Genomic DNA, 23,543 nt, shown 5'->3' on the forward strand with positions numbered 1-23,543 from the left:
GGTGTTTGGTTTGGAGTTTTTTGAATCAGAATTCCATAACTGGCAGTGTTCCTTAAACTATAACCTAGTCTTCATTCCAGAGTGATAAATGTCATAGCTAAATCCTTTGCTATTATATAAAAAGAGTTGTCTTTGTTCTTTTAGCATCCTGATGGCAGTGTGGTTTCTAGAATGCTGAAAGGCAGTATTTCTCAGGGAGCTGTAAATGATGCTATGCGGTCAAAGTGTTTTTCTCTGACAGGTGTAATGTGACTGCAGCATTATAGGTGTCTTCATTTTCTATTCATTGCACATTTCCGCAGCTGCTTTTTTCCATGAACTTTTTAATATTTATTTTAGTGTGCTACTTTTATCTTTAATTGTAAGGGCAGACTCTAATGAGCTTCAGGAAAAAGATGTCTCATTAATACTTATGTCTATATTCATGTTTGTTTGTTGTCTTGAATACAGGTGAATCTGGTGTTGAAGAATGGGCCCAATGGAGTACGTGTTCAGTTACTTGTGGTCAAGGGTCGCAGGTGCGAACCAGAACTTGTGTATCACCTTACGGGACACACTGCAGCGGCCCTTTAAGAGAATCAAGGGTTTGCAATAACACTGCCCTCTGTCCAGGTAGTGTTAGCAGCCAATAAATAAAATTGTGGATGTTTTTGAACTGTGTAATGATAAGAATTTTAAATTATATCTTTTATTTTTATTTTTAGCATGAATTGCATAGAGGCATTTCAATTAGAACAGATAAGTGTAATTTTCCTCAGCTGTGAAATTTGGTCATGTAGATTATTATGTTTTCCTTCAGAACAGTCAAGATATTGAACAAGAGTTCTTTTTCTGACAGTTTTAAGTTTTTAAGAAAAAAATCTGTGTTCTCTGATTTTCATTGAAAAAAAGACAGTGCAAGTACAAAATACAAACTGGGGAAGAAATCCTGATCACCAACACATTAAGAAGTGGAGACTGATCAACAGGGCAGCTTAAGTTAACATATATCATTCTACACTGCAGTTGTTTAGCCATTTAGAGTACTGTCTTCTAGGCAACGCGCCAAATAATGTTCTCTTCACAGTAATGTCCTCATGGACTTTCTTTTACATTGTTCTGGCCAGAAAGGGCAATAGCTATCCATTAAAGGAAGATCAGACAAAGACTAGCCCTCTTACACCTGCCACAAGGTAAAGATCATCAGTATCTTGCATTACAGCTTTCCTACTCCTCTTGTCGCAGAGATCTGGACATATGTGGAGTTTGACAGTAACTATACGCTAAGGAGAAGAGACAAACATGTTCAAGATATTTGCTGAAAGGGCACATCTCTTTTCTTACCTTTAGACTTTCTATCTGTGGATCTGACTTATCTGGGATAGGAGGCAACAGGGAAGGCATATGTCCTGTGACTACATTCATTTTCCTCTGATACGTCTGAAATGGAAGAATCACGCTCTTCTCTTCAGATGCACAAATTCCCCAGCTCTTCTGTAACACTTGATCCCAGAAGGTGGTGAGCCATCTTCAGGTTCTGGGGAAGCTGACTGTTTTCCAAGTAAAGTAGACTGTCATACATAGAGACCCCCATGGGCTTTTTCTGAATGACTAGTAATATATAGAAACAGACTTTCATGTTGTTACTGTGTAACAAAATATCCAGTGGTGATTGCATAGGTGATCCCCTCAGAGTTTGCATATCAGTATTGTTAGCATTTAGAGAACTTCTATAATGAAAAGCAACTTAAAATATTATATCTAGGTAAGCCATTAGTCTTCTAGAGTTAGTCCTGCACATTGTTCCACATAAGTACAAAAACATTATTAATATTATTAATTTATGATGGTCTCTGGCTATAGGAGTCACTTAGCAATTTAGAAATGTGTTTTTCCTAGTCACAACTCCATTAATTTTTCAGACATCCTTCTAATTATTAGCCTAAATATCCTCTGTTCTCATTATATTATGAATCCTGTCTTAGAAAGTTGCATGATTCAGGATTATTCCTGGTTTATGGTTAACAAAATGAATAGTTAGTAAACTAGAATAATTAGAAAACAAGTATGACAAAACAATCAAAGCCTACACATACATATCTGGAATTTAGCCTAGATACCTGTACCCGTACCATTCATTCCATACAGCTTTTGGACTGAATTAATACAGCAAGCTTTTACAATTTAGCAAATTAGAAGCAATAAACATACAAAAATAACAGTAGTCTCTCCTTGTAACCTACAGATACAAAATCTCCTAGGCATCTTCATTATATGCTTGTATGATTAGTAAAGGGGAGGCAGGGGGGTGGTACATTTTGAGACCTGTACTAATGTTTCTAGATAAGTTTTCCCTCTCAAATAAAAAAATATGCAGAATGGCTTACGGAGTATACTTCAAACATCTATTCAGAAGCTTCAAGAGAATCAGTTAAACTTGAAAATGCTAGTGCAAGGCTGGAACGGTATTTTCATCTTCTTCTTCATATACTCCCTTTAGTATCCAATAGTCTCACTGGGATGCTAGGGAAGATCATCTGTCTGTGATCTGGCTGTCGTGGAAAATTTTGAGAAAGGGATTCACCAGTGTCACCATTATGCAACAGTGAGCTAGACCACAAAATCTTTTCCTTAAGTACATGAAAGCTCTTTGGTTTGTCATTTCTAGATATTTTTTATTCTACTGAATATAATTTACTTTTAGTATTGAAATAACTTGTTAAATTTCAAAATAGTACTCCAGATAATTAAAGTAAAATCATGAAGGAACCAACTTTATGCAACTGTGGTTTATTTATCTTTGTTCCTGAGCAATACTGTTTTAGAGAGATGAGGCCATTAGGTAACTGCAAATGTCATGGGATCAAGAGCCTTCTGGAAAAGTGCAGTCTAGTAGGCAGCAAAATATAGCTCATGTAACTGCTGTTGTTACTGGCTCTTTTGTGAGCAAAGGATATCTCAGGATCCAGTATTGTAGTGCCATTGATTTATTCCTCCTTACTGGATAATTTATAACACAACTAAGACCTCAGGGGGAAAGAATGTTAAATTTCTATGGCTGTAGCTGATCTCAGTTAGTTGGTTTCCCCTTTCTGCATTGCTTTCAACCCATTTCACCACAAAATTTAGCTGAAAGTAGTTTCAGGCTAATGGGTGAAGCAAAACATGGCAGGAGCAGGAGTACACTAAAACATTTCAAGCATTTGTTTGCTCAAAACTATAATTTGGCTGGTGTGATATACTGTCACGCTTATCTCTCTTTATTTCTCATGGCTCATAATAATGAGCTTCGGCCATATTGCTGAAGTTTTCATGCACATTTTGATGTATTCTGTGCCTGCATGGGTAGGCTAACACAATGAATATAAGGAAGTTAGCACTATCTTTTTGAATTCCTGCACCTTAATTGTTAGTAATTTATTCTCTGGAAGTTCAGGGCTTCATCTGAGAGGAAGAAAACAAGAGGGAGGAAAACTCAACTGTCTCTTTAGAGAGAGACATAGAGGAAGTAGAATAGCTATATGGCTTAAACGTGAAGGTTGGAGGGCAGGTGTCAGAGCATTTGCTGATTTTACCTATTACGAATTCAGGAAAGATATAGGAAAAGACTTTCAGCTGCACAATTTAAGCCATACTACAGGACCAGACACTATAGTACTTAAGTGAGTTTAAATTTGTGCATGCACAACCTCTGATTTCATTCAAAAAAATTTTTTAATCTTGATTCTGCTCAGATAGAATTATTCTTCCATATTAAACTATTATACCATATACCACAAAACATCACCAGCCATAGTATCTTTCCATAATTTAAAGCTGAACAAATCAAAGTCATTTAAACCCCAATAAAAATCTCCTAAAATATGCTTGTAGGAGGAGGGCCAACATGGCCTCACGCCTCCTCCCACCTCACAGAAGTTGTGTATTGTGAACACTGTGGGTGTTCACTTCAACACGATCGGGTTCACAGAGTGGCAGAACTAAGGGAAAGATGCTCTGCAGTAATCCAAACTCGTTGTGCTAGCAATATTTTTCTGACAGATAAGTTGGCAGTAATTTTAATATTTTTGTCCCAAATAATGAATTTTGCATTTGAAACTCTGTTACAGAAAACAGTAACTCCTCTGTGGGCCATCTCTCCATCTGGTATAAATTGGCATAGCTCATCTGGCTATAATTCATCAGATATTACAGGTTTTTGTGCATTTAGGGAGTGGTATTAAAGAAAGAAAATGAAAATGAAATAACAGGAAAAAAATCAAAGGTAAAAAAAATTAAAATGTCCTTGAGTGGATCTTCTAAAGGTGATCTGGATAATACTGGACACTGCTATGATGCATTTGTATAGATTAATTGCCCTTGATATTTGATTGGTTGTTTTATTAGTGTTATGCCTTTTCCATCCTTACTTTGCTAGTTATCTACTAGTTACAGAAAACAAGTCATATACATACAAGAGTGTACTGTGAAATTTTTATTAAATGAGCTAAAATTTATCACAGAAGACAATTTTGGGCACAGCTCCTCGCTTTAAACCAGAAACAGATAGAGGCCGGTGTAAGTTTGAATCCACTCAAAGTCAAACACATTGTTTTGGCTCATGTTCAGATACAAAACCACCAAAGAATTATCCTTGTTACAGCTTACATGCAGTTACTTTTGCCAGAAAAGACATACAATCTCTTGGCTCAAGACAATTCCTTTAAAGAGCCCTTCAACTCATGGAAATTCTGTCATTTTTAAATGAAGGCAACATATAACATTTTGACAGCATCAACTCTAAACCCAAATGTAAACATTAGACTTAAACTAATATGTACTCTGAAAACCTCAGCCTATGTCTACTTAGTGTTTAGAGCTTTCCCATTTATTATTTTTTACAGCATAAACTTTTTTTTAATTTGGCTTTTAAAGATTGACTTGTTATGTTTTGTACTTTTTGAAATTCTTGTTGTTTCACCTGAGCATCTTAATCAACTGTTGTAATATCAATAAATTAAAGTATTTCTTTGCTATTACTAACTGTCCCTTAGATTCTGATCTGACAAATTGGTTTTTCATTAATTATTCTTATCTGATCAAAAAATGTAGAGTTTTAGAGAGATGTCTGGATTCAAAATCTAATGCGTTGCCAATGAGAAAAAGCTTGAAATGCTATGGCTGAGTCAGAGTACCTCTCTAAGAATAATACCTGTTGAGAAAAGATGAAATGTAATGGCTTATAAACAGATGTAGTCATCAACTTTTTAGCTTTAGAAGGACCTTGTTTCATGTTTTTGACCAAAATGTCAAAGTTAATCAAGGCTTTTAAAATCACTAGACTAAAGTTTGTCACTTTAACATTAATTTTGAGTTTTCCTGGCTTTTTTGCTAATATAACATAGATTGATGTAGTATTTAGAATATGAGAACTTTGATAAAGCTAGCCATGTAGGATATGAAATAATTACTGTATTTTTAGACTACTTGTATGTGACTACTCAATAACCTCTCAACAACTGAGATGTTACCTAGTGGGTGAATACATTCACTGTATAAAATTAGACATTTTTGTCAGATACAATTTCTTTGAAGTTATCTAAAAAACTTTTTACCTCAGTGTAACATCTGAAATGACAATTTTCCTTAGTGTTAATGGAGTGCAATAGAAGCTACCAACATTCAGAATTCCCCTTGGTCTTACTGATCCTTTTGTGTTAACGTATCACTGGGCCAACATCCTTCCCCACCTAAAGCAACTGAATTTTGCCTCAGGAATTGTTATTCTAATACCTACAAGAAGAGGCTTTTATTTGTAGACACTGGGAAGGTAATATATGCCCTCAAGGCAAAGTAATCCCACACACGAGAGGTTCTATCACAGTGATGAGAAGTAAGGACAGACCAGAAAATCTGTTCCTTCTATAATGCTGTGAACCATTGCCAGTGATACACTGAAATGTGGCACACTCTTTCATCCCTCCAGACACCCTCAAACATCTAGAGTTGCACAAACACACAGTTACATGACACTGAGTCTGATGGTCAGTCTGGTTGCTAAGCCTTCAGGTTTTTCTTCAATGTCTAGCATTATTGTAGTTTTCCTGTTCCCAAACAGGCTAATCTAAACCTGTGCAACTGCTTTTTGGTTAAGCAGAAGAAAAATACCTACAGCATATTTTGCAATATTTTTCAATTCATAAAGAACTGTTTTGCCAAAGCATGTGTATGGAGCTATTTTACCAATACATGCTTATCTATAATACATTGTTTATGTGGAGCATTCTGAAAATTTGACTCCAATTGTTTCTGAAAATGAAATATATATGGCATATAAGCTGAGATGAGTTTTGTAAATTAGTTTCTCCTGCACTGGAAAGAAGTAAGGCTAGAGAAAGATGCATATTCTAGGATTCCTTATATTATTTTTATGAAATACTTTTTATATAAAAATATTTGGATGTGTTTGTAATTTATTGTATTCTCTGAAGGTGTTTGAAGTTTATTGAGTTAACATTCTTTATGAGATCTATTGATGCATGCATTACTGTATATGTTAAATCAGTGAATGTGTTCATTTAAGGAAACAGTGCAAATCTGTTTTGCTTATACAGCTGTGGTACTTTTGAGGAAGATAATCAAGCACATGTGCTGCCATGTTTCCACGAGAATTTAAACTTATGAAACAATTGTAAGATAAGACCCCCAATTTATCATGGTGACACAGTAAGAAATTATTATATTTATTCCCATATTTACAAAAGAAAGCTTAATTTTGATTGCTTCATGTTTTTAGAGTTGCCCTGGGACATAAGGTATATGCCTGATTTTCACAAAGACTGACCACATCTCCTGAAATCAGGGCTATTAAAGATATCTCAAGTCGGGCGCCAATGAATCATAATTAACTTTTGAARATGCAAGCGATAGTGAGATCAGTTGAAAGATTAGAGAAAAATTGTCAAAGTTAAATATATTTTATGGAGAATAAGACTTTGAAATCAAAATGAATTAAATTTTTATAAAGAAGATTTATTTGCCACTGTAGGTACTGATTTCTCTGAAGCTGGCAAAACAATTCCCTTATGCAATATTGATCATATTTGGTTTGAAATCCTTCTGTTACTTGTGTGTCTGTTTCTGGTTAAAATCTGTTTGGTTTGTTGCAGTACATGGCGTTTGGGAGGAATGGTCACCTTGGAGTTTGTGTTCATTCACATGTGGTCGAGGCCAAAGAACTAGAACAAGGTCATGTATACCTCCCCAGTATGGGGGAAGATCATGTGATGGACCTGAAACACAACATAAACCTTGCAATATTGCACTCTGCCCTGGTGAGCTTATATAACAACTCTGCTTTGTTACAGTGCGTTCGGTGCAGGCTGTTGGGATTTTTTTTATTGTCCTTTGCACACAGAAAAAAAATGGTATGCAAAGTGAGCAAGGGGGGTTATACAGTTAATAATTTTAACTGTAGTGGTCAAAGAATATAATCAGGATGGTAACTCTGTTCTAGACATTACACAAGCAGATAAGTCTCAATTTCTTCAAAATACAGTGCTTTGGGTAGGGAATCTTGATTCAGGGTGGTTCTTGGAGAATCAAAAGACAAGCAACTTTCTGAGTATGGCTTAAAGAGAGATATTCAGAGTTTACACAGTTTGTGTCTGCCATGTGTGTTTGGATTACACTTGCTGTGGGGTTCTCTGTAAATATTTATTCACCATACAACAAAGATATTTGGGAAAAGAAGAAAAGGGAAGGTCAGAATTGTTAACTGCCTAATTTCTGGGAGTTACTTGCTTAAACCACTTTCCAAAAAAACTATCCCTGAACAAGTAAACAATGTGTAGACTTCACATTAACCCTTCCATTCACTGAAATTCAAACTAATCAAAAAAATCAGTCTTTTACAATTAATTTTAAAAATTTCTGTCCATAGGTTATTATTTTGACAAAAAATTTCAAGCCAGATATATGTAATGAAATAAGTTTTTGCTTTAAAAATCATCTCCCTTGTTATTACTGAACTCAGTGTAATACCTAGATATTAAAAAAGTGTTAGGAGCTGTAGTGTGGAAGCTTTTATTCATGAGTTTACTCTGATACAAAGTAAAGGTTGCCCTTGCGGAAGGCTTCTTGCATATCCACAGTTCACAACACTGCTGCAAATAGATTCTCTATGACTGGAGCTCATCCTGAAAAGGGTTGATGGGCGTTTGATTAACAAACAGTTATCTGAGGATTTGTAAATGGAGATGAAGTCAAAGTATGGGTGGAACTTAGCACCTCATAGAATTAAAACTAAATTTCTTTCATTTTCACTAACCCTGAAGTTTGTTTTTCTTCAGACCAGCAAAGCATACTCCAACTTTAGCACAGAATTTGTGGATAAGTTTCAGTCTTCTATGCAGCTGCATAAAATATGACTTAATCTGGTTTTTGACCAAGTTGGCAGCTGTGCAATTTTACATGTGCCTGCACAAAAGTAATTAACATGATATGTGAGCATGAAGCTGAGTTGACAACAAGAGAAATGCCAAATAAAAACAGCAGAGAATAAATTAATGCATTCAGTTCACCCCAGTATTGAAAAGAAGCAAAAGATGTTACACTGAAGCTGTCAAAATAAGGAGTTATTCGAGAATTCTGGATTTTTAATAGTTCTTTCTACCAGAATGGATTTCATCAGAGGAAGTAAAGTAGTGGCTACATTTAAAAGTAGCAGCTTAAATCTTTGCTAAATATTAAAATTTCCTGCAATTTCAATGCTTTGTTCTATATAGGAATCACTATGATCAGTTCTTTAGACTTTTAACAGTATTTCTGAAATAGAAAACTTGCACACTATTTGCTCCTGAGGCTAAAGAAGAGAGACACATGAAATATATATGAGAAGCCACAGAATGAGTTTTCTCCAAAGACACTATAGCAAAAATACAATAAAGTAGTCGTGTAAACTACATGGTAGTTGGCTCTTTCAGCTCCTATTGACTGCAAAGGCATGTAGCCGTTTACTAAATTGTTCATTTATAATAATTGATCTGACCTTTCCTACCCTAGAAAATACTATGTAGCAATGAATAAAACTGAAGAGGGATTAATTAAAATGTAATTTCCGTAATGTTTCTCATAATATTTTTCATGTTCCACTAACTCAAAAATTCTGCTTCCTCTTTTAATTATTAATACTACAAACATAGAAAGCTGCTATTCCAATACTTCTTTAGAAGATTTCTGAAATCAAGGGTTGGCAAGTGAAGTTACTGATTTTCAACAGTTGTGCTTTTATGGCAACTGTAATTATAAAACAGATTTTCAAAGAAGACTATTAATCAAATAACATTGTATTACAATCTGAATTTTGAGTTTATATTGGGTAATTGCAGATGCAATGACCAGTTGATGATTATTGAAGTCTGTATGAATACAGAGTTCTGAATTAGTACAGTAAGTAATAACACATTTTATAATGCATATCCATTTTTAGAAATACTGTCTAGATCTATTATTCATGATAGAACATCTAATTTTTCACTTGTATGAGAACTTAATTGGTGTGTATTTTTATTATTTTGTTTTTGTATATTTTCATTTACCCAAACAAACTTTCTGATATATGAAATTGAAAATAACAATCCTAAACTTTTACTCATGAGAATACTTCTCCAGACTAAAATGTATAGGCTAATATAAAATACTAAATGCAGAACTGATCACCGTATCTATATTGTTTAAAACTGAACTTGACAAATTCAGGAAGAAGATTATGCAATATACTAGCAAGGAAGTAGACTTGAGGAATAAGGAAGGCCATTTCTGTTCTATTACATTTTATCTGAAAAGCATATTGAAGAACTGGGGTCATTTACCTTAGGAGGCTGATGGATGATAAAAGTGTATGCAACATTATAAGTATAAAAAAATAGACTTTGTTTGAGGCAGTGTGGTAACTCAGTGTTCCTTTTCCTATTCAACTAAATAGACTGCATTTTACAGTCAGGACTAAGGATCTTGTAAGTTGACCCATGCAAGTGATCACTGAAGCTGTAAAGAATCACTTTCAAGGGCTTAAAGCTTATATGATACAAGATTGTCCCCCACTTCTGCCTAAAAGCACAAGCAATACTTTTTCAGGAAAAAAAAAACCAAAAAACTTTGTGGACTTTCAAATATGTTAGCAAATTCATAATTTTTCTGTTGCTGTATCAGCATACACTTTGAGGAGATGAAAATTTCTTTACTTGAACAAAAAGGAAAACAGTTTTAAATGATTTTAAAGTAGCTCATAATCACAGTTTCTGTGTTTGATATGGTACATTTTATCAGCAAAGTTTTCAAGACCTTCAAAGTCAGTAATATTATTGTGAGAAGGCAAATGTCTTCAGTCTAAGTTTAGCCCAAGAGCTGCATTCATGCATAAATTGCAACTTCCTAACCTAGAATGAACACTTGAGGCACTGCATGGGTTTGATGGTAATTCTGGTGTGTCCATCTCTTTTGTGTCTGCTCTGGCAGTGGATGGACAGTGGCAAGAGTGGAGCTCGTGGAGCCAGTGCTCGGTGACCTGTTCCAATGGCACCCAGCAGAGAAGCCGGCAGTGCACCGCCGCGGCCCACGGCGGCTCCGAGTGCCGGGGACCCTGGGCTGAAAGCAGGGAGTGCTATAACCCGGAGTGCACCGGTAAGTAGTGATTCACACAGAGAAGGGCAACACTTACATGTTACTAAAAAGAGAATTAAGGGCCGGTCTTGCCAGTAGCTTTGAGACTGGAACCAGTGATGCATAGGCAGACTTCTGGGCCTCCGCAGACCCCAGCAGACTGCAAACAGGCAGAGCAGCCCTCCTCCAGAGGGAGAATGGGGGCCTTGCTCCTTTTTTATCTGAGGAGCCACCTGGAGATAGAAAAATAAAGAATTCATCTGGAAAGACTGCATGACAGAGGTTGCGTATTTGCATTTCAGTTTTACCATCATTTAAAGAAAATACAACAGTTTTAGAACAAAATGTTTGAGAACTAAAGAGTTTAATAATGTCTCTCAAGAACCTAGAAACTGAACATATTTGAATTGTTCCTCTTCTATGTTGAGACTACATAATGACCCTCTGGAAGTATAAAAACAGCCTTTCAGTGTGGGTGAATTATATTTACACTGAATTTTAAGCCCCATTTACACTGTCAGATCATGTAAAATCAAGCTTCTAAAATATCACATGCAAGAGTGTTTTTATTTAGTTTTTAACAGGTTATTTATGAATATTGTAAATGTGTGTCATTATGTGTGCCCATACAATAGCACTATACAACAAGTACATTTAAAACAAAAAATATGCAAGTGACAATGTCTGTTTTGCAGTCTAATTCAGAGTTAATGTGCATCAACTTTTTTTATTTTACCTTGAGATGCAAGTCATTTAGACAACAATTCCATGTTTAGGAGCCAAGTAGAGACATGCCCATCTTTAGAAGTTCCATGCACTTATATCTATAATTTCTGTAACATATTTTACATATATAAATGTATCTATTTGGGGGCTTTCTTCGTTTACCTAAGTAAAGAATAACCTATCCATCCTCCTTTATGACAGTCATTATGTCATGACTGTAATTATGATATTTTTCTAAATAGCAAATGGCCAGTGGAACCAGTGGGGACACTGGAGTGGGTGTTCCAAATCCTGTGATGGTGGCTGGGAGAGGCGAATTAGGATCTGTCAAGGTGCTTCTGTGATGGGGCAACAGTGTGAAGGAACTGGAGAGGAAGTTAGACGGTGCAGTGAACAGAGGTGTCCAGGTGAGAAGCAGATATAATCACTGTTATTATATACACCACTGTGTGGCTTACTCTGATGGTTATCTTCAGGAGAGACAAGATCCGTGTATAAAAAGCAGTGTTCATAAAAAGCCATATCTGGCCTTGCTTTAGGCAAGTAACTGCTGTTTTTTTCTCAGCAGGATTACATTTCTGTAGCTAGGTGTAAACTAGCCCAATTGGATATCTAAGCAATGCATCATTTTTTTAAATAAATAAAAATACCAGAGTATAAAATTATCAGAAAAAATGTTTCAATGCACAGATCCAGCTACATTATTTGGAGTAGAGATGATTTGATGCAGAAATTCTTCCAGAATGCACTGTTTCTGAGAGAATTAGACCTGGTTTTGTAAATCATGGAATTCCTTTTAGCCACTGTACAAGAGGCATCTGTATAGGGGGCCAATTCCAATGCAATGAAGACAAGGGGAAAAGAATTAACCTTACTGTGATGTACAGAATGAATGAATACATGAGCAACATTCTATAAAAAAGAAAGTCAGTTAAAATGAAAAGGCATGACTTTCCTGTTTTAATAAAAGCTTAAACGTATTTCTTTGCAGCAGTTTTTACTTTGTCCTCCTGATAGATTTAAGTCTTCCTCAATAAAAGCTGATAAAAGCACATCTGAGCTTCCTTGAAAGCGATTAAACAAAAACTTTTGGTGAATCTGATCATATTTATCTGTGACGAGACATTTTCCTAAAGTAAAAGAATGCATTATTGGTCAGGTATAAGAAAACAAAGTAAGACACAAACAGTGTAGGATGTCTTAGTCAGTCACTTGGGAAATGATATGTTCTGAATGTAGCAGGAAAATGAATTTAACAATCTCTCTGATTTCTGCACAATTCCACTTCACATTTCTATGGCTATATTCTCTGGTAGGGAGAGAAAGAACTTAAATGGCAGGGATGCTTGGGTCTGGAAAAGGAAAACATATCAGATGTGAATTTTGTGTTATCAATCCCATGTTTTCATAGGCAGGACAGTTATCCCCTGGCAGCCATCAAAGAACAGTTTCAAGATATTGCAGTACAGTAAAACAATGAATCATGTTGCATTTGAAGAATAATAAAAGGTGTAATTGTAGTTATAAATTTATAATACTTTACTAGAGAAGTTTACTAAATATAACTTACATCTCCAGTGTTCACTTTAGTTTTAATAAAATGCACGTTATTTGCAAAGCAGCATGAAACAGTGTTTGTATTGAGTTCCTAAACAAATTGTAATTCCCACAGTTAATGTAAACTTCCTCCATAAAATCACTGTTCTAAGAGGTTAATGTGAGTCTTCTCAGTAAGCAGACATTCATATAAACCAGCTTCCGCTTACAATATCATTCTTGAAGTAATTTGCATGTGTATATTCAGAAGTAAAATCACACTGCTGCAATCCAATTTTCAAAGGTTGCCACCTGCTGTTAATAAAATATTTTACAAATGTACTTACAAGTCAAATGCACACAAAACATTATTTGCCATTTGTTGTATTTATTTATTGACTTGATTAATCCCAGATCAGAATCAGAATGTTTATAGACACCATAATAACCTAATGCACTTTTTAACAAATAATACTTATGTGAAAGATTATGAATGAATAACACAGATTTAATATAACTGTTTCTAGACTGATGTTTGCTAGAGCATCTAATATTTAAATGTAGATAGTGGACAATTTACCAAAATACTACATTACAAATTATAAACAGATAGACAGATTTACATGTTATAAACATCAAGTAAGATTGAAGAGTACTTTACAGAGATGACTCTCTACTCACTTAGTGCTATTATTGTTCCTATGCTTCAAAGTATAAATAAATTGCCAAAGACAGCAAGGGATGATGATCCTAATACAGCAGTTTTCATGATTTATATGTTTTTCTTCAGTAGCCCTAAAATATTTCAGAAAAGCTATTTTCTGTTTCACTGGTTTCTCTTTCTGTGATAAGCCATTGAGAAACATGAGAAACAAAAAGGTCTAATTTTTCTTCTATTAGCATTGGTTTGCATTAGTGTAAGAACAGATCCGCAGCATTGTAGGTCTGCATAACATGTTTGTAAAATGGATGGAGCTACACCTGTCTGTATCACCCAGAGGTCTGGACTTACAGATAGTGAATATATTGCAGACTTAAAACTGTATAAGCAAAAGGAGAATAAAATCTTTTTCAATTATTCTAACTGCTGTTAATAAAATACTTTTCAAACAGAGCTGTTCATTTGACTGATTGAAAATCTTGACTGAACTTTTTGAGTTCTGCATATTCTGAACATTATATAAGATTTTCTTCATAGTGCATCAGTGATGCTTTTCAGTTGGTTTGGAAAGGGGCTGAATTACATGAGACACTCCTAGAAGCTGAACATAAGCAGCACTAAGAAAGGCAGGCTCAGAACTATTATCTGAAAGTAGGTCTCCCAAATGGCTTGGTTTCTGGACAAATGTTGAGTTTCTTTCTTTCTGATTTATTTCTGTTCACAATTAGATGTATTAAAACTGTGATTGTTCCCATCTATTGTGTAATGCTCTGGGAACAGAAAATTAACATCCGAATATATTTTGGCTTCAGTCATTTTTCTTTTGTTGTACCCCAAAGGTATAAAGTTAGGTTTCATTCCTAACAGGTCAGCAATGTTAAGGATTTAGTACTGTGTAAACTCTAGTAAACAAATCAGAGAAAGACCAGAGAAAAAGAAAAAATAAATTTTAAAAGTCGTAGGAGACGTGGTCTAAGAGAAAATTAAGAAGAACTGAGTTTAGAAGAAAGAAGAAATTGAGCTGGAATATACCAATGACTTCCAAATCTACAAAAAGCCATTATTCAGAAAACAGATTATCAGTTGTCCTCTTTGTCCACTGAGGGTAGCATAAGGTAACAGTCTATTTTGCAGAAAGGAAAGTCAGACTGGATAATAGCAAAAAGTGCTGAACTGTTTCCCACTCAACATTAGAAAACTAATCCACTTATCTGAGGTCTAGGTGAGTGCCAAACATTTTAGGAGACAAGCAACACACTTTTTTCTCATTTTTTCTGACCATGTGTTACACACTGCTGTGCAGAATCCCACTGCTGTGGATAGGAGTCTGTATGCAGACTTTTGGGGAAGTACATGCATTTTATTGTCCTGCCATCAAATGTCTCAGTCTGTGTCAGATAAAGACGGAAAGCCCTTCCATCATCCTACAAAATCCCAATCCTCTGCTGAGGTTACCACTTCAGCCAACAGCATTTCATTCCACACCTGCCAAATCTTATGAAAGTACTTAACCTGTGTAAATAACATAATCCTTTTGAGTGTAAAGAGGAATGCACAGGAAAATAAATAAATAAATGAAACAGAAACCAACAGTTTTGTGGCGGAGAAAAAAAAAAAAAACTTCTGGACTTGTTAGGCAACTTGTCAAGTGGAAATCACTGTGGAAAACTTAACACTGGATGAACAAGCAATAGCTTTATCCCATAGGAATAAAGGAGACAGCTAGGTAACACAAGAAATTGCAATCCATGTCTGGTAGGGAGTTGCACAGCAGCTTGATCAGCAACTTTTGGAGAAATACATAAGAGAAATAAGGTAAGTCCCATCAAATGGGCCAGTAAAAGATAAAAGATAGGAGAACTAAGAATAAAATACCATATTATTCAGGAGAGAACACTTCTGTATGGACAATGGTGCTTTTGTAAATTTATTTTTATGAAAACAGAACGCCATCTTTATGACAGTTTTAGGAATATCTTATGTTCAAATGATACAGTATTGGTTTCCAGAAATACCTATACATTTAACTCCATAAAATTGTAGTATTTATGCTTTCCTCAGTTTTTACTCAAAATAGATACTCGGTATTTCTTCATAAACATATTGTCAGTGGTGGAAAACATACATAGGAATTGTTTTGACCTAAAAATTAATGGAAAGAATCACCTTGGTTGTTAACAGAAAGACGACAGTGCACAACAGCTGCTGCTGAAGACCAGCTAATGGCTTCCTACTGCAGATAGAAAGTTTCTTCAAAGGCAATACTAGCTATGTATGGTAAAATATGAGAAGGGGGAAGATTTAAATAATTGTCAGCACAGAAATAATTATATTAAAACTTTGGTTTTTGTTTTATCTCTAATTACAATGATATTTTACAAAATGTTCAAAAGCTTTTTTCTATTGCTTTTATTCTGTTGCTTTGTCTGTGTATTAGCAGACAGCTTTTTCAGGCCCCAGGTGGGCTGAATGCCTTTTGGAGATTCATATTGTCTCACCAGTGATGCTAGAGGAAGGCTGGACTTCTAGATCACTCACTTCGTTGAGTGTTTATGCTTAGCTAAGATGAATTCACTCCTATCATTCCAGGGGTATAACATGGTAAATTGGAGTACATGCTCTGCATGGCAAGATATTGCTGAATCACATCTTCAGTGAAAGAGAGGGTTGGGTTTTTTTTTGTCACTTTAAGCAAATTTATCTCAGTATTTGCTGTTTTCTTTTAAATTTTAGCAATCCTCTATGATTTTGAACAGCTAACTCCTGTTTATCTTTGTGCATGTTATGAATTAATTGTGCCATAGTTACAGAAATGCTTGAACTGGTCCTGAGGAGATCCCGCAGGGCTAGCAAGGCTTTTTAATTCAGGCGTAATGCCACTCCAATGTGACTGTACTATCTCCACGGGCAACTTGTGTTGGTTGCTCTAATGATGCTTTAATGTGGGCAGGAGCCTGACTGGTAAGCTCTGACAGATGTGTTTTGGCTTTAGAAAGAACTGGTTTGGTTTCTAGGCACCACATTCCTTGATCCAAGGTATTTGTAGAATGCACTGAAAGACAGCTGGGTGCACTGCACAGTCAGCCAAGATCCAGGAAAACTTGTTAGCCTGGGCTCAGTGACATCTCTTCCAAACTCTGACTTGCTCCTGCACCTCTCCCCTGATAACTCTGGGCCTTGGGAAGGCTTTTTACTTAAACACAGCACAGAGGTACACAGATTATGGTTGGTACTATGCTAAAGATAAAAGGCTCTCCAGTAATTCTGAGCTTTGAAAAGTGGCAAAAGCACACAGGTAGTACCCTTCTAATTAGACAGAAAATCTCTGATATTACCTGTGACTTGCTAACATAAAACAGATAACATGGTATATATGTGTTTATATCTCTCTCTATATATATGTATATTTTCAGAAAAAACATTTAACACTTTGTATTTGAAGAGAAGAAAGATTTTCAGTTCTGAGAATCAACCTTGCTATGTCTTATTAGTGAACACAAAGAATTTGAAATAGCCAGAGCTGGATGACAAATACACTTATCAAAGGCCTCTGAGCTTTAGCACATTTATGTAATTTATAACATTACCTCTGTTTTATGTTGATCTTGCAGAACATTTCTTCCATTTACAAAAGCACAGTATGATGGCGATTGCATTCGCTTATGTCATCAAATAACTTATGTTTGTCAAAACCTGCTTTTCCCCATTTTAACCATGGCCTCCAGCATTAACTTTTTGTATATGTCTAAAGCAGCAGTGTTAGTATTCTAGATTATGAATATAATCAACTTTCTTCATGTTTTGCCATTAAGGGACCACTTGATTTTTAGCATCACCAACTGTCTTGATTTACAGTTCAGGAATATTGATGATAGGGCAAGCAATTTTTCTAAACAGCTGTGATTCATGTTAGTATTACTGAGACGTCTGCAAGGAGTTCCTTGCCGTCCACAAAGAGAGGGTACTGTTTGGTGTGAAAGTCTGCTCAGTTCGTCCTGCACCTCACTCTTCTGTCAGGAGAAGTACAAGGAAGACGGACAGTTTTATGGGTTAGGCAATGGAATTGGTAAAATCTGGTCCTACATATACTAGAGGTTTCACATGCAACCATGGGTGAATCATTGAATCACTTTCTGCTTTACCACTCCATCTGTAAAAGTGTGACAGCATTTCCCTTCTCTTCTCCTTTTCCTTGTTTTATAAATGCTTTGACGTAACACAGTAGGATTACAATTTACCTGAAATACATACAATAATACTTTGAAATAACTCATGTCTTTTCTCTCCTGAACTTAAAATGAGTTAGATTTCAGCAAGTAGTATTTGTCAGTGCTTTAAGTTGTGAGACATCTTCAGCCAGATGTTTGCTGTGTTGATCTAGTTTACTCAAAAATCATAAACTGGAAATCTACAGTGCAATACAGAAAATACAAAGAGCAGAGGGAATCTGGAAATCATGACCATGTGAAAATGAAACGTGAAGCATTTGTAAAAGCCTTTTTTCCCCCGTGTGTTTTTGTTACTGTAGAAATGTGAAAATATCTTTTCCCTTAAAATGGTAAAACGAGTAAAAGGTTGTTTTATTTTATAGCCACTCAGCCTCACATTATTGACTGTACTTGCATAATCACTAACTTGTAATGAAAAACATTTCAAAGAACTAACCTGCTTTTTCATTTCCAGAATATACAGTTCTCATTTGACAGCTTTAGCACATGTAATATTTCAGCCATGGTTTTAGAATGATTTCTTTCACATACAGTGTGTTTTAGAAAAATCTTAGAAAAAAGTTTAGTGTAACAAGCATCACAGCTTGTAGCTATTATCATCAACTTACGAAATATGCTTAATGTTATTGAAGAAAATAGAGCAATAAGTAAAGGTTCAAAACCATTAATATTGCAGATACAATTTAAAGAATGTTTGTTTGCTGAAGAGAATAGATGCATGGGCTATAAAATAAATACCATCACAAAGCCAGTTGTTACACAAAAATTGCAGTTTTTGCATTCCTACCTTTATGTATTTCATTCTTAAAATGAAACCAAAAGATGATAATATATACATCCCAGGAAGAATTAGATTGAAGACTTACTTTTCTGATAGAAAATATCTATTTTACATTAACATTCATATTTAAATTCTCATTTTTAAATGGCAGCACCTTATGAAATATGTCCTGAAGACTATTTAATGTCAATGGTGTGGAAAAGGACCCCAGCTGGGGACATGGCATTCAATCGATGTCCTCTCAATGCCACAGGTACAGTATTACATTGAAACTACATGATGACAGGAAAAGGGAAAAATCTTTTGCGTTGTATTCTCAGACATAATCATTGCCAGACTCATATACATATGTACAAATACATTTATATGCATATATATGCACACATACATATGCATATACATATAATATGTGTACATACATACGCTTTATCTTCTGCAGTTTATATATATGGATGGGTATATGATATATATATATATTTATTGTGTGTGTTTCAGTGTTACTATACACAGAGAGAGAAAAGCAGAGAAGAAGACTTGACAGAACCAGTATATTCTGGCAAATTGATGAAAATGAAGCAAGTCATAAAGATCTTCTTAATTAAAAAAAACTGCTAAATATTCACCAAGTGAACAATGAAATGTGTTTCAGAAACTTGTACTATTATATATACACTGCTGATCATTTGTATGAAAGTGTTGTGTGTGTGCTTTTAAAATAATGTAGACTGTAGTTTAAATAACCTTCATTCTTTCCAATTGCTCTCACTTATATAAATATATTTTTTTCATTTTTGTGACTTACAGGCACCACTAGCAGACGCTGCTCTCTCAGTGTTCATGGAGTGGCCTTCTGGGAACATCCAAGCTTTGCTAGATGCATATCAAATGAGTACAGACACTTGCAGCATTCAGTAGGTGCAAAGCCAGCTTTAGTACTTGCTCTGTTTATTCATTGCTAATCATTGTTGTAAAAAAACTTACCTATCTACTCTCAAGCAATATTTCTGATGCGAAATGCCAGGAGGAAAATAGACCTAAGAAAGAATAATTTATATTCATGTATATCATTTTGATCTTCTATATTGCTAGTATTTGAATGAAAGAACCTTTGTCTTTACTGTAGATATGGAAAAAAAAAAAAAAAAAGATGCAGGCTCCCTTTTTCCACGCTCACTGTGTGAAACTTTTGTAGGGGGCAGAAGGTAAGACACATATTTTGGCTTATTAGAAAATGAGATGTGAATAAATGAGGTTTACTGGAAAAGTGACCTGCTAAGTAATTTTATAATACCTTGAATTCTTTAATTGCACACTAGGAAGTCAGAAATGATTATATTTCTTCCTGCTGTCAAACATAGGACTTCACCTTCAAATGAAACAAAGGAAAATGATTATAGGATAAAGCTATTACAATGTCTTGGAAGAAATAAAGTAACTCTAGATGAGAAAATGCCATGGTTATTTTCAGCATGCTTAACAAAAAGTTTATTTGCAAAACATATTTATTATACACTTATATACTGCTTAAATATGTTTGTATTTTATATATATTATATATTGCCTTATAATTATACTACTGTGGTATGTGCTAGGTATATTGGTTGCATTCTATTTCCACAGTCCAAGCATTCAGCCAGGTTAATATAGAGGGAAGAGCTTCTTTGAAGATTCTCATGGACAATAGCATTTGCCTGAATGATAGATTTTTCTGACATTCCTATTACTCTACCTCCTTTTCCAAAGGCCACTGCTCCATTAATAATTCAGCAGAGGGGCACTAATGTAGCTGTGTGCTTGGTAACTTCCCAGCCTCTCAGCAAAGTGCAACACTTTTGTAACATGTTTAACAATCTTTGGTGGCTTGAAAAGTAGGAGTCTAGCTGTCGTTCCTCAAATTTGGCTTGCCAGTTGAAAGAGATTTTGATGAATTTCTTTGAGCTGCATTTCTGTTTCATTAGATTCCAACTCAGTTGAGGCCTGGGATTCAGTTTCAGGGTAAACTAAAACAAGCATTATTTTTAAACTCACACAGAAGAAAGCACCTTAGCAATTTTCCCAACTGCAAAGAAACCTTCTTTTCATATATAGCTGTCTGCAGATTGCTGTATCCATTTAGTGTTCTCCCTGGAAGCGGCAACATTTTGGCTGTAACTTGCTATACAAATTGGCTGTAGCTATTTTGCATTTGATATTTTTGATATTTTATTATTTTGCAACCGCTGCTTATAGTGTGTTTAAACATAATTTTATACATGGGTGGGGCAGTGCTACATTTGCATTGCATTTGCTTAGAATGTGTATTTTTTGTAATTAGCACAATAAATATAACTGCTGAAGGTTGTATGTTTTCAGTTTGAAATAATAATCATAAAGGTATATTGCAAAACAAAAAAAATAATGTTTTTGATCAAAAAAATGAAATGAAACATTTCATTTTGAGCTGGTGTGTAGAAGCAAATTATTTCATTTTGCTTGCTTTTTTGCATTTAAATATTGTAATCTTCTGAAATATTTCAAAGGATTTATTATCTTGACATGTCTGACCAGAAGACCATTGCTTTGAGAATTAGAAGCATCTTTCCTCTGCTTTTACCTTTCTGGATTTCATATCAACTTTTATTCATAGGAATGATCCTCATGCCATTGATTCTGTATTCATATTCAGCCTTTCCTTTTCATGTTATTGCTAGAAATCACTCATAAGCAACTTAACCGCTGGGGAATACTCTTTCATATTATTCAATAGTATGACTTACCTGACTGTTTTGGTGGGGCACTGATATTTTTGAAGAACTGCAGGTCTGTCTTGGCAGAATGGGGTCATTGTTGGACAAAAAAAGGCATTTCTACGCCAGATCAGATTTATCTATTCTTTTTTATTTCCTTTTTCAAAATATTAAATATGATTAGACCACACTGTGAAATAATCTTTTGCCAAAGAACATTTAAAAATAGCTAAAGCTTCTTTAAAGTTACACAAGCATCTAAACACTACCTTGTTGCTGCACTAAATTTCACTCTAGATGACAATTTAAAGGAGAAAAGTGGCTTTTTTTACACTTGGGAGCTGTTCACAAAGCATGTCAACTTGTCTTACATCTTGCTGCCACTCAAAGTGAACAAGACAAATTATTTAAAGAATCATAGAAAATAGAGTTAAAGACCTATAAGGTCATAGCCCTGCAAATGTAGGCTTGTCCCCCCATGATACATATGTCACTTCTATAAATCCCTGAAAACAGGGCTTTATAAGGAAGTTGCTGACAGATGGTGTTGCTATAATAAATGTGTGCTTATCAAAGCATTTATGAGATTTTTCAGTGTGCTTAACTTACAAATAATGTTATTTTACCAACTCATACTAAGAGTAGTGGGGGGATGTCATTCAGTTCTGTGACTGTTCCATGAAATCCTAGTCTGAGCTGAATCTCTTTCATTTCTTCTCTGAAATACATAGAATAAAAGAAAAAAAAAGATTTTATGAAGTTGATTTAAAGTAGCTGATGTGTATGCTATACAGACAATACTTAATAAATTAATGGAATGCCTTCCTGGAGGGATACAGACAGGTCTCTACCTCTTTTCCATCCAAACTAGCCACATAGGATCCAGAACCAGCCCAGAAGCCATGTAGCTGAATTCACGTGATGCTGTGCCCAAAGCAAATACTCTCTGATGAAAAGCATATCATATGCTGGGAGCCAGAGAATATTGCCTTGGCCACAGAGTCTGCTAGCCTAGCTACACAGATTCTGGACTGGAGGACTGCAGTTGTACTAGTAAATAAACTAAACACAATGAATACCCAAGCTCAGATGTGTTCTTGCAGTCATCTGTACTGTTTAACTGTTTATGTATTAGCATATTCCCTGACATGATTTAAGACCATGCCAGCCAGCACTGTCGCAGACAATGCCTAGCATCATTTAGAGAATAGCATGGCAGAGAAATCATTCCCAACAGGCAGTTAAACCATCTTTCTCTGTGGCGGAGGAGAGGAAAGAGATCAGCCTGAGGGACACAAGCTGGGCTGTATTAGTTGGCCTCAGGGTTAGAAGATAGTCCCGAGGCTACTGTATTTACTTTAATTACTGTTTATATACAAAACTACTTTACATCTGGCCATCTTGGACTATGGGTAGAGAAGTTCAGGGCTGCATGTGTCTATCAATGAGGACTGGCCCTTGTGAAATATTGGCTCCAGTGACTCCTGTGACTTCAGTGGAATTGGGAATTCACACAAGGCAGAAATCCTACAAAGTTAATTCATAGACTCCCGCTCTAATATCAATATGATTTTTACTTTCTCTCCCAAAGATGCTTTTCCCTACTAATGCTAACACAGGTTTCACCATATGTCCACACTGACCTATAATTCTATGCTATGTATAGCATAGAATATATATATATTACAGCAGTTGATCATCCTTAAAGATGATCCTTGAAGATCATCCCCTTAGTATATAAATATGTACCTACTATATGTACCTACAGGAGGTGCAGTTTCATGCACAAAGACTCATGTACTTTTACATGTTTTCTGTTGCTTACCTGGGAGTGACATAGGAAAGATTTCAACCCTTAATAAGCAGTATTAAAATTGCAGAAACCCAGTTACTGCTGCATCTCTTTCAGCTTGACTTAAGACTTGTAATAATGACCAATAAGGTAACTATGTAATTCATACTGAGATGACACTATCTTTCCACCTCAAAACCCATTTGGAAGTCTGTTTGCAAAAGTGAAGAGTCAGTGAAGTTACAAAATACTCTCGTAATGCAATTGTAATATACTCTATTCCTAACCCTATCACCATGCATAATTTATCTCTTTTTCCAGCCATTCACAGAGTGTGCCAGGCATAATTATTGGCTCTACTCAGGATAGGCATGTAGTGGGACCTCAAATGTGTAAGAAGAAGGCAGTGTCTTCCATTGGTTAAATGGAATTGTCTAGATATATGAACCACTGTTTGATACTTACATCAATA

General features: G+C 35.3%; 1 protein-coding gene across 1 annotated transcript in view; it reads left to right on the forward strand.

Moving 5' to 3' along the window:
* ADGRB3 (adhesion G protein-coupled receptor B3) overlaps positions 1-23,543 on the forward strand; it is a 465,440-nt gene that overhangs the window by 186,533 nt on the left and 255,364 nt on the right. The window contains exons 3-8 of the mRNA XM_026090008.1: positions 451-612; positions 7,128-7,292; positions 10,477-10,641; positions 11,589-11,753; positions 18,705-18,806; positions 19,358-19,464. Of these exons, the coding sequence (XP_025945793.1) occupies positions 451-612; positions 7,128-7,292; positions 10,477-10,641; positions 11,589-11,753; positions 18,705-18,806; positions 19,358-19,464 (866 nt within the window). The remainder of the gene's footprint in view (positions 1-450; positions 613-7,127; positions 7,293-10,476; positions 10,642-11,588; positions 11,754-18,704; positions 18,807-19,357; positions 19,465-23,543) is intronic.

Source organism: Apteryx rowi, unplaced genomic scaffold (assembly GCF_003343035.1).
Source record: "Apteryx rowi isolate R43461 unplaced genomic scaffold, aptRow1 scaffold_84, whole genome shotgun sequence".
Classification (NCBI taxonomy): Eukaryota; Metazoa; Chordata; class Aves; order Apterygiformes; family Apterygidae; genus Apteryx; species Apteryx rowi.